Here is a 12204-nt window from a genome sequence, read left to right as displayed (position 1 = left end):
TTTGACACTCCGCCGTGACCAGACTGCGGGTCAGAATGAAAAGCGGAGCATAACTCTTGTCGTAGGTGGCGAGGCACTACTAAAAGCCATTTGCGGCCGTCATTGTGATAGTTGCGGCGGTATAAAAGTCCGTCCCGGATTCTGAAATGCTGCGCCTGTCGGCGTAGCGCTCGAGGTGCCGAAGTTGCCGGAGGATTTGACAAAAAGTCGAACATCATGACGATCCATGGGTCTTGTTGTTGCTCCGATGCCATGTCGAGGATGTCAAGTGGTGAGATGTCATGTCTGTCGGTAGAAGTGCTGCTGTCTGAAGTAACAGGGGAGCGCGAGAGGGCATCGGCGTCGGCGTGTTTGCGTCCAGAGCGATAGACGACTCGGATATCGTATTCCTGGATTCGGAGGGCCCACCGAGCGAGGCGGCCCGACGGGTCTTTTAGGTGGGACAACCAGCAAAGAGCGTGATGATCCGTCACAACGTCAAAGCGTCGACCGTAGAGATACGGACGAAATTTTTGAAGAGCCCATATGATAGCCAGGCACTCTTTTTCTGTTACTGAGTAATTGGCCTCAGGTTTCGTGAGGGCACGACTGGCATAGGCGACGACGTATTCGGCATTAGTGTTCTTGCGTTGTGCGAGCACGGCACCAAGGCCGACACCACTGGCGTCAGTGTGAAGTTCTGTAGGTGCGCTGGGATCAAAATGGCGCAAGATTGGCGGAGACGTGAGTAGGTGACGAAGAGTCGTAAAGGCATCATCAGAGGCTTCCGACCAAGCAGAAAGTTCATTGTCGCCTTGGAGAAGTTGGTTTAGTGGTGCGATCACAGTAGCGAAATTGCGAACGAAACGTCGAAAATAAGAGCATAGGCCAATGAAGCTGCGTAGTGCTTTCAAGTTACTGGGCTTTGGAAATTCGGATACGGCGCGAAGTTTAGCAGGATCAGGAAGAATGTCTTCTTTGGAGACAACGTGGCCTAATATGGTCAGTTTTCGAGGTGCAAATCGGCACTTTTTTAAGTTAAGCTGGAGACCAGCATTCCGGAGACAGGTCAAAACTTGATGTAAACGCCGAAGATGGGTAGGAAAATCGGGAGAAAAGACGACAACGTCGTCGAGGTAGCAGAGGCAAGTATGCCACTTCAGGCCGCGTAGGATGCCGTCCATCATGCGTTCGAAGGTGGCGGGCGCATTGCACAGACCAAACGGCATCACAGTGAATTCATATAAGCCGTCAGGTGTTACAAACGCAGTTTTCGAACAGTCAGCGTCAGCCACGGGCACCTGCCAGTAGCCAGAGCGGAGATCTAAGGAGGAAAAAAACTCCGCTCCTTGCAAACAGTCAAGGGCATCGTCAATACGTGGCAACGGGTATACATCCTTTCGGGTAATCTTATTAAGCCTTCGATAATCGACGCAAAATCGTATGGAGCCGTCTTTCTTTTTAACTAGGACGACTAGTGATGCCCAAGGACTACTAGAAGGCTGGATGACACCGCGATTGAGCATATCGTTCACCTGGTCATTGAGAACGCGCCTTTCAGTCGCCGATACTCAGTAGGGACGCTGTCGAATTGGTGCATGGCTCCCAGTGTCGATAGTGTGCGAAACAGTCGTGGTGCGGCCGAGTGATGTTGCTTGGAAGTCAAAAGACGAAGAGAAGCCTAGAAGCAAGCGAAGAAGTTCGTCGCGCTGCTGCGTCGTAAGGTCACTGGCAATAGCTGGCATAAAAGAACGCGGCAGTGACTGAGGAGGCGATGCCTCGAGAGCAGCAAGATAAGTGGAGTCGTCCAACGTGTCAAAAATTGAAGATGAGGTCAGTGGCTCCGCTCTGCCAAGGCTTTCACGGCGGCGTAGAATAATTGGTTCAGCCGATGGGTTGGAGACGCACATGAGAGAGGCACCAGCTTTGAACTCGAGGACGGCGAACGGCAGTGGTAGTGAACGGCGGCGAACTAAGAGTTCAGACGGAGCGAAGAGTACTGTGCCGTCATCTACAGATTCGCAAGAGATACTGACAAGAGTGGAAGACCAGGCAGGTATAACGGTGTCATCTGAAACAGCGATTTTGCGACAATGGTCCATATGGTCAGTGATAATATCGGGCGAAAACTGAAACAGCTCGATTTCAGCGCGGGCGCAGTCAATGATCGCATGATGTGTGGAGAGAAAGTCCCAACCTAATATGACGTCGTGTGAACATGATGGCAACACGATGAATTCTATGATATAGAGGACCTCCTGAATTACGACACGAGCAGTGCAGGCGCCGGATGGCTCGATGTGCTGCGCATTGGCAGTTCGAAGAGACAGTCCAGAAAGCGGCGTCGTCACTTTTCCGATCTTGCGGCAAATACGGGCATCTATCGCTGAAAGTGCAGCGCCGGTGTCGACAAGTGCTAGCGTCAATGTTCCTTCGATTGCGACTTCAATAACATTCTTCGGAGAAGTGTGAGGCCTTATACATTTCGCTGGCACCACAGTTCTCGCCTCCTGAACTGCGATATTTAGTTTTCCTGGCGCAAAGGGCTCCGCCGCCGGTGCATGGGGGAAAGCGAGCGGCGGCGAGGAGAAGGTGAACGGCGAGCGGCGGAGAATGCGGTGTCGACGGCAGAAGGAGATTCAAAGGCGTCCGAATAGTTACGGCGTTGTTGGAAACGTGGGGCATATGGACGCACATTGTTCGGGACGTTCGGTGTAAGCAGGCGACAGTGGCGTGCAACGTGTCCAGCACGGCCACAATAAAAACAAATCGGACGGTTGTCTTCCGTGCGCCAATGGTCTTGTGGTCGTGCATAGTTCACCAGTGGACGGACTGGAGGGGATACGGGTGGGCGCAAAGGTGGGCGAAGGGGGCCATAGGTCTGTGGCGCAGGCCTCATCGCGACTTCGGCGTACGTCAGGGGAGCGGCCGTCGGAGCCTGTTGAAGAGAAGGCGAAATTTGGTCGGCTACCTGCTCCTTGATTGGAGAGCGGGCGCCAACGGAGTACTCGGCTGGCCGTGTGCAAATGAAATCAAGGAAAGCTGACGAGCCACCTCTTCACGGACGAACTCCTTGATCTGTAGCAGCAGCGAAGTGTTATCCGGGGCAGCACCCAAGCTCGACATTGAAGTGGCCTGAGGTGTAGATTGGCGGGTGGCTACGCGTTGTTTGCGCAGTTCGTCAAAGCTTTGACACGGACTGACGAGTTCAGAGACTGTCGAGGGATTTTTCGCCAACAGCATCTGGAAGGCGTCGTCTTCAATGCCTTTTAAGATATGGCGGATCTTCTCGGCATCAGGCATTGCGACGTCAACGCGATTGCAGAGGTCGACAACATCTTCTATATAGCTCGTAAATGTCTCCCCGCACTGTTGCGCACGGCCACGCAAACGTTGCTCGGCGCGAAGCTTGCGAACCGCGGGGCGCCCGAATACCTCTGTCACGTTAGTCTTGAAGGCCGTCCACGTCGCCAGATCACGTTCGTGGTTGCGGTGCCACACGCTGGCGACACCGCTCAAGTAAAACGACACGTAATTAAGTTTTTGGGTGTCGTCCCAGTGGTTGTGGATGCTCACCCGGTCGTAGTCAGCGAGCCAGTCTTCGACATCATGGTCTTCTGTACCACTGAAGATAGGTGGGTCGCGTTGCCGCAACGGGCCGGGGCAGACCACGGTAGTCACAGGGGCAGCGGGTTGTGGTTGTGGTGGTCCTTCTTCCGGCATTATGAAGACGGGCTGCAGTGTCCGATTACGAAGTTCCAGAATTCTGGTTGTACCCAGCAGCTCCACCAATTGTAAAGGGGGTTTATTCGGCTCGTAGAGCAGCAGCGACAAACTCAGCTCCAGCAGGTAGGGCGCAGCCAGCAAACAAAACTGGGTACGTGCCACGCGATGGCAACGGGGCTTTTCAGCCTGCCGATCTTCTTCGTCACAGAGCAAATAAATTACTTGTATCCGCACAAGGTGGCAGCACTTGCTGGGCAACAAAGAATTGAAAACTTGCTGATTTTTCAAACACACAGACAACTCTAAATATATGTCATTGACCATGTGGGCCTTGTTCGTGGCGTTATATAATTACAGCATTGGCCGTCAAACAGTTCACTGCAAAAGACAACGTTATACTATTACCACTGTTCGAATCAACTAAAAAAGTCATTGATTACTGCGTTTGGCAGGCAAAGCAATGTGACAGAATGCCAAAAAGAAACAACTCTTAACATGTTCCTTTTGTTATCAAACAAGCTTTACAGTGTCCTTAATGTACACACTGCTGCGAATGTTTGTTGCAAATACAACCTGAGACGTGCCTACAACAGAATGCTGGTTTTGCTGCCACCCGACAGGCATTGCATGTGGATTCGTTACCGGACGTAGATTTGCGCGAAAGGGTTGTAATCTCGATCGCGGTCACCGCCTGCTGACAGTGACCGCGGCACGCAGTTCAAATTTGATTTTGAATGTTCACGCAGATGCCACTACTTCCGATTTTGGCACCTACAACATACCAAGCTCCAAGGCTGTACCTCAACTTACGGTTGAATTCATGGTGCCTAGTCCCTTTGCTGTGCTACAGTGTAGTAGATAGCTACACGTTTCTGTGTCCATTTGCATCGAACGGCATGAATAGCAATTTTCTTGTGCACTGTGCTCATGTGCTCCAGTCTGGCCATGCTACGTGGTGTTGACTGCACCACGTAGCACCAGCTACATTGACGGATAGCAGCCACATTCAAATGGCACATTTTGAAGCACTATCATAAGCTGAAGGTGAAACGATGTCTGGGCCAAGAGTTGAGCACGCGCTGGAAGGCTGCCGCGTGGTCGGACCTAAAGTTTTACGTAGTTTGAGGCTAGTTGTGCGTTGAAAACTAGTCGAAATCAGCGAGACTCAATGGCTACAACACAGATAAGCAATGTGGCCAAATTTTAATTCCTACTCAAGCAGGCACAGCTGAGCATGAGCAGACGATAGTCGGCTTCTTCTGGACGTAATGCTTATTAAAATTCGAAGTGAATTTTTTTCACTTACTTTACCCTGTTTAGTAAAGTGCATAAATAATTATACACAGTATCAGAAGAAAGAAGCGCATTGATCCAAACACCCTTCTCGATTAACGTCAGCTATCGGCTGATAGCAGCTGTCTATGGGAAGCTTTCATATGACAACATATGCAAGCCGCGAACAGCTTCGAAAAAGGGGAGCAGAAGGCCTCGTTTTAAAATAGTGCGAGAAAAAGGTGATTTCGAGCTTTGCTTGTGAGCTCCACATGGCACGCACGATTGCAAAATTTCGCTGAGATGTTCACAGCAGCGTATACTATTCGCAGACTGTGTTTTTTCTCCAAGCCTGATGGGTGGTTCAGGACCCCTTTCATGCACAAACACGACTGAAATTTCGCACACTTTACAGCGCGCTGTGCAATAAATCAGAGTCCAACTGCATGACCATGTGCCAATTTGTTCAATGAGTCGAGCAGAAACAGCGATAGTTTCTTTTTGATACGTTGCCAGACCTCCTCGAAGCAAGCCAAGCCTAGTTTATCTAGTAGTCACTGATGAGAATTCGGTGGATGCATTGACTGTACTTTCGCTTATCTGTACAAACATCATGACAATGGTTGAGATATGGGACACGACTCTGTAGCAATACCTTCTGCTTGATTCTGTGCCACTCGTATCACCCACCGTTTATGGCGGGCTGATCCCGCGGAATAAGTGTAGAGCATTGCTGTGACCGCTGACGAAACAGAAAAAGGAATTGCATAATAGGCATTGCTAGGAAATCACGACTATGAAATGCCCAGCCTAAAGGCAAGCGTATGTTCGCACAACAATGCAATTACAAACTTGGGCTGTACTCTTAGACAATCGCTTTCGACGATACTTTCATTTTCGTGCAACTAACAACGGACGTGTCGACAGGCAGCAGCGCTTCCGCACTGTGATAAGACGGCATGCTTGGCAATGTGCTAAAATAGAGTCACTTGACTACTCATTATATACACTTTTTGGTGGTCATGATCGAGCCCTAATTATCAGTCAGGAACTGTATACCGTATTTACCGTAAAAACCGGAATATAGGTCGAACTTTTTTTCAAAAAACCATCGCGAAAAGTCGACTCTCGACTTATATACCGGACATTGGCGGAAAAACTACGGAAGTCTTGCAACAATGGGCGGATGAAGTACACAGCCGCCATCGCCATCAGCAGCAGCGCGGCGTGGCGACATTGTGACACCGGCACTTTGCGTTTCCACTGTCGCAAAGTTATATTAATTAAAGGCTGCATTTTTATTGTGTTTCAAAATGAGCGGAAGCCGACATCAATTCACCGTCGCCTTCAAGAAAAAGGCGATTGAGTACGTGGAAGCCCACGGCAACCTGGCGGCACAGCGCGAACTTGGAGTATCCGAAAAGAGCATTCGGTAGTGGCGGAGGCAAAAGCAACGTATTACAACTTGCAGCAACCAACTGAAAACGTCATTTCGTGGCCGGATCGCAGCGGACTGCAGAACTGTAAGGCAAGGTTGCGGAGTCCGTCCGAGAGCTGCGTGTAAGATCGCTGCCTGTTGTCGAATGCATTCGTTTGAAAGCGGTAGAGATCGCACGCGCCTATGGACTGGGCAGCGAGAAGCACTCGTCATCCGACTCTGATCAAAGGTGTTGCTCTGATTTGGAGTAGCGCTTGCGAACTTCGTGCCCTTCTGTGTACTGTACACCCGACGAATTTTTAACAGTATCGCGCGACCGTCGACCCGCGTGTTTGTCAGCACCTTATCACGGCACAGAGCGGCGAAATAGCGAATGCGTGTATCTCGCTTGTTTCGCTGCTCAGCGCCGTTAATACGGTGTTGAAAAGCACGCGGGTCGATGATCGCGCGATACCACTAAAAACTTGGCCAGGTGCACATGCGAGCAGCATTTAAATAAATACTGTCACCATTGTGCAACCCGCTGAGTCGCATTTGTTTCTAGGAAGGGTGTCATGTCTTTAGGCACTTTTGCCACTGAAAAAGATTTTTTTCATTTTTTGAATTCGTTAGTTGGGGAATCGACCTATATTCCGGTCCGACCTATAGTCCGATTTTTACGGTACAAGCATAATGATCGCACTTTTTTGTAAAAAAAATTGACCCAAATTCAGGGGTGCGACCTTTACACGGGCTACATTACCGGCGAAAAGAAAAATTTTTTTTTTTCATCCCGCGTTTGTTGTAGGATGACAACAGGTCAACAAATAGGCGGCTGCCACTGTAACAGTGCGGGACACCAAAACAAAAATGGCAGCCGGCGGATCACGCCGAACACGCCGAATGCGATTTTTTTTCTTCTCGCGAGTACATTACATGCATTGAAACAATTTCTTCCGCATCAGTATTGAATAATATCGTTAATATCAGCAAGTTTGCGGCAATAACGCAGCCATGTCCACTTTGAGGGGACAGAAACAGAAATGGGCATGCTTAGCTGCCAGTGACATAGAAACACATGGAGGGCATGCTGCGGAAACTATGGAATTTGTGTTCACTACTATCCTAATTCGGCATGCTTCCGCTATGGGTGGGCGAATATCTTAGCTGTGTTGCAAGCGTCAGCGTATGAATAGGGTACACTTCTAATGCATCAGTGTAAATGTGGCTACTATCGCTGCCGCTGGCGATTTGCTGTCTGCCCATGAGTGCAGACGAGAAGAATCAAAAGGTGCCTTTTTTGTTGTTGTTGTTGTTGACCACAACCATTAAAAAGCCTACAAATAATAAAGCCAAGGCAAGTTTGGTTGTAGCTTTTTTTCATGGAAATGCGGAAAGTGATAAAAGGAATTAAATGGGGCATCTGCTTAAGAATGTTCAGGGGTGCGATCTTTACGCGAGTGCGCTCATTATGCAAGTAAATACGGTAATAACTACCATGTAAGCAAGAGTGTGGACCCCTGCAGCCGCTTCTTAATAGGAACATTTAATGTGTCCAAGACCTACAGCATCCTCAGCACGTACAGGTACCAGTGGCATCAAGCACAGTGTGGCAAGCAGAAACCATTAGTTCAAAGAACAAGGTGTGTCTATGCCCATCTAAATTCCTTTACGGAAAAACCGTGCAACTCTTACTCATGCTGTTGTGCACAGGTGAGGAATGAACCCATGAAAATTCTCTTATTCAAATTTAACGGAGCTCTATGTACTTAGAAAAATCACAAGAGTTGCCCTTTACAGGGACACTAAAGGCATAAGTTAAGTCAAGCTAAAATGATAAACGTGCTTTGAAATGTATAAAGCAACACTTTTATAAAGAACAGGGCTTTTTTGTCACAGGCAACACAAATTGTGAAAGGAGAGTGGTGTTCTTGTCACGATTTTCTCAATGTAGTGGTTTCTTACGACAAAGTGAATATAGACATAGACCTTAGACCTTTAGCATGGTATTTTAAGACTAACTTAAAACATGAAATGACAGGCAAAAATATTTTAGCTCGTCCTAAAATACAGTGCTAAATACCTAACAGCAATAGATTACAGACTAGCCCGAAGCAACACCTTGCTTCCTGAATATACATTTCTAGAAATATATCTAGACTGCTTTATTATTTGCCCTTAGTGTCCCATAATTTAAGATCAAGATTTCATGCACGACGTGAATACTAATGTACATTTGGTTGACTAATGAAATGACCACAGTGCATGCACCATACGGACATTGTTTCCCACTCCCACCACACCCATTACGAGTACATCAAGAAAAAATTACAATCTCCAATTAGAGGTGAAAATAGTTGCAGTAGAAGTGCAACAATCAGGATAAATTTTAGATCTCAATTTTCAATGGAAAAGGAATTAAGCAGTGCAGACTAATTTCTCTGCCGTTTTATAATATACATATAAAAAAAGGGTCACAGGAATTTGTAGACATGTAGTGGGCTTCTTCGATTATGCAGTCCCGGACTGTTCACAAAGCGACTGCAGCTTTCTACCTAACCATGACAAAAAGGCACATCACATTCACATGATCCAGCTGCCGAGGATTGTCCGAGGCTTCATTCGAAAGCACCATGGCCGGAAGTCACGCTCCTGGCTGCCGTCGTTTGTCTGCTCTAGCTACTTGTAGATAGCCAGACTACTCAGTGAAAACATTAGCGTGGCCTGCGAGATGGCGCAGCCTGGGAGGCCATGCCGCTGACACAGCTTGCATAGTGGAATCGCAGCCTGAGTATGAAGAATGTGTTCGCAAAGCACAGTTTAAGTCGCACTCTCCCTCTTTGTCCCACTTAAATCCTGTAATTAGGGTAGCCCATTTGCTTTTAAATTTAAACAGAATTCCTACACGAACATAAGGAGCAGTGCGATCGTACCACGTCACTGTTTACGCAGAAAGCACCCGCCGATATCCTCAAAGTTCACGAGACTGTCTACGAAAGGCTCGACACACGAATCGGACAGAGCACATGTGCACCATCGACTAATACTGGCGTAAAAAAGCAAACGCTTGAACTTGGCAACAGAAGGGATCAACATATGTGAATAGCAATTGGTAAAGCTCCGATTGTATACCATGGCAGCTATCTGTGAGAAACAGCCACATGCAATATGATATGCTTCCTCACACACCAGTTTCACTCACCTGAACGATGAATCTCACCGGTTTACCGGTTTAATACACATATAGCATTAAGCATGAACGGTTTCGTGAAATGCAGCAAGAAAATTTTAATAAGCCTTCCTGATCACTTGTGCTTTTCTACCTAAAAAAGACAAAGACTATGCGGCAGCAATTACATGGCTCATGAAAAGCTAGCATAGTGGTACACAAAGCACCGATCTAACAAAGGCGATAGCCGAGTGCACAATAACTGCTGCCTGGAAAGTGCTAAGTATGCAGAAGCACACGGCGCCTTTCATAACATGGTGGCAGACGCTGTGGGTATCTTTTTCAAACAGCAGACTTCTGCATGCTACTTGCGCTGCTCCGAGCAAAAATTTGCTGACAGCTCCAAGAGTCTGCGGACAGTCCACGATTTCTGGTCCGTGTAAAACAAACACGATTGTGGTAGTTCTCAGACTGGTGGGCGGAGCTTTCCAAGCTGTTCGAGAAAATCAAATGGGAAACAGCAGTCCCAAGCAGACCGGCACTGTCAGGGACTGATAATCGAAGAGGCCCAATGATTTACAGCAGGTGAACAATAAATGTGTCAGCCTGTAGCCAACATTTTGACAAAGGGCCCTGATGAAGGCAAGTCCCTTTGGAGAAATGCTGCTCACAAGCTGACCTGTGCCTTGTTTATCCAATGTTCATTACGTGTAAAAATCCAAAATCCAAATTTTGGTATTTCATTTGATATTTAACCCTTTTCAAAGCATTTGAACCATTTGTATCATGTAGAACTTGAACTAAACATACATTATTCACATGCCCCTGCAATCAAACGACTAAATCAAAGCACACATATTTCAATTAACTAGAAGAAAATAACTTACGCTCACTTTTCCCAGCCCTTTCATCATCGTCAGCATCAGCACTAATATCAGACAAGTGGTCTGTGCAGCCAGACACTAAAATAATGTAAAAAAACAAAGACATCTGAACACTTCAGCAAATCACAAGTCATTTCCACCTCAAAATGGATAGAAGGAATTCAAATCCAAAGCTGCTCTCGGCACTTTGCATATCTCTGCAACACACTGCATGGCACAGGCAAGCATAGGAGCAGGCGACCTTACTTGAACACAAATAACTGCAAGACTATCTGTGACTCATTGTCTTGACAAATCTAATGTAAATGCTTTAAGGGTAGGCCAGAATGACTGGTAAGGTGATTATACAGCACAAAATTTTAAGATGGCTGATAATTAAGCAGGCCATGCATTGTACCAGCCACTGCTAACATTATGACAAAATGAATGCAGCAACCCAATAAAAAAGAGAGGTGCAATGAATAAGTGAAGTTGCCAACTAGTGCAAACTTAAGAGACCAAGATGTATTCACTTGCCTCCAGAGTGCTGCGACAGTGTGCTAAGAGACACTGCAGATGATAGCCCAGCAGAAATAGTTGAAGTAGGATATACAATATGGCAGGCTTGAATGGACCTGGCATAAGAGAGAGACAACTAGTGAACCATATATCAACTATTTCCTAGTGGTAAAGTAGGTTGACAGTCAAATAGTATCACTACTGCAAACAAGAATTTCACATTAGTTCTTTTTTTTAATTACCCTGGCTCTTGTTCCAGATCAGAGAAAATGGTAGAAATGTTACTCTGGAGCAGATATATGATGGCTCAAACCAATTCAATCGAATTTTTTTTTTTTTAGAGGTGGGTAAACATGTGAATGTTTCTAATGTGAATTGAATATTACACACTACCTAGTCATATTCGAAAATAAGTCATTTGATAATTGCGAATAATCAAAACTAAAGAAATATTTCGCAACAACTGACTACGCAAGTCTGGTTATCGTTCTCAGTTTGTTAAACAAGGAATTGCAAATTATATGAAGTGAAGAGAAAACTTTCCAGAGTAATGCAGAAACAAAATGGGCAATGCAAGCTTTCTTTTCAGTTTTGCGGCGGAAGCCTTCCCGAGAATCTGTAATTTTTGCATGCAGTCTAGACATGCAGCGGCTTTATCTTATGCTACAAGCAGTGTTTTTTTACTTGTAAAGGTACTTTTTAGATGTGTCTACAGCCGAAAAGTTCTGCAGAGGGTTTTTTTTTTGCAACTTATGTTTTTTTCTGCGGCCGTATTCATGGCACGATCTCAAAGATAGTGCAGCCTAACATAGTGGTAAAACCTCACAGTGGGTTACTGGTGGTACCGCACGGGGGCACAATAGTAAGGGGAGTGTTCGCACCTTCATATCTCGCGACAGCTAGCATTTTGAGATGCTGTCATTGAGACTCTGTGCCTGTGATCAAAGACTAAAACATTGCCATTTTAAACTCTGTGCCTCTGGTCGCAGAGACCAGAGGTGGTTACAGATGCTGCACGGAGTTCCGAACTGGCCCTTTAAAAAGTGGCGTTTGAAGTACCGGTAGGTTTCAGCGCACAAATAACGCACAGAGGTAGAGGGAGCGCCACCCATAACTCATAGTGCAACAAAGTGCCACAAATAAATGCCTCCAAAAGCATGCTAAACACATTCCTGCATAGCAACCAGGATTGGTTCTTCATAATTTACTTGATGAAAATTAGTGATCGTGGGTTTAAAACTCATTCTTTTTCCTGACAG

The 12204-nt window shown here is 46.7% G+C and overlaps 1 protein-coding gene across 6 annotated transcripts in view; it reads right to left on the bottom strand.

Moving 5' to 3' along the window:
- The window catches only part of Ge-1 (Enhancer of mRNA-decapping protein 4 homolog Ge-1), a 214164-nt gene that overhangs the window by 83284 nt on the left and 118676 nt on the right, over positions 1-12204 (bottom strand). For 5 of the 6 annotated variants that reach the window (XM_065443156.1, XM_065443139.1, XM_065443174.1 and 2 more), the window contains 2 exons: positions 10964-11061; positions 10451-10525 (listed from right to left, as the gene is read on the bottom strand). In XM_065443156.1, the coding sequence (XP_065299228.1) occupies positions 10451-10525; positions 10964-11061 (173 nt within the window). The remainder of the gene's footprint in view (positions 1-10450; positions 10526-10963; positions 11062-12204) is intronic. The other variant, XM_065443166.1, reaches the window with a different exon arrangement.

Source organism: Dermacentor albipictus, chromosome 1, assembly GCF_038994185.2.
Source record: "Dermacentor albipictus isolate Rhodes 1998 colony chromosome 1, USDA_Dalb.pri_finalv2, whole genome shotgun sequence".
NCBI lineage: Eukaryota > Metazoa > Arthropoda > Arachnida > Ixodida > Ixodidae > Dermacentor > Dermacentor albipictus.
This window is presented reverse-complemented; position numbering and strand designations above follow the sequence as displayed.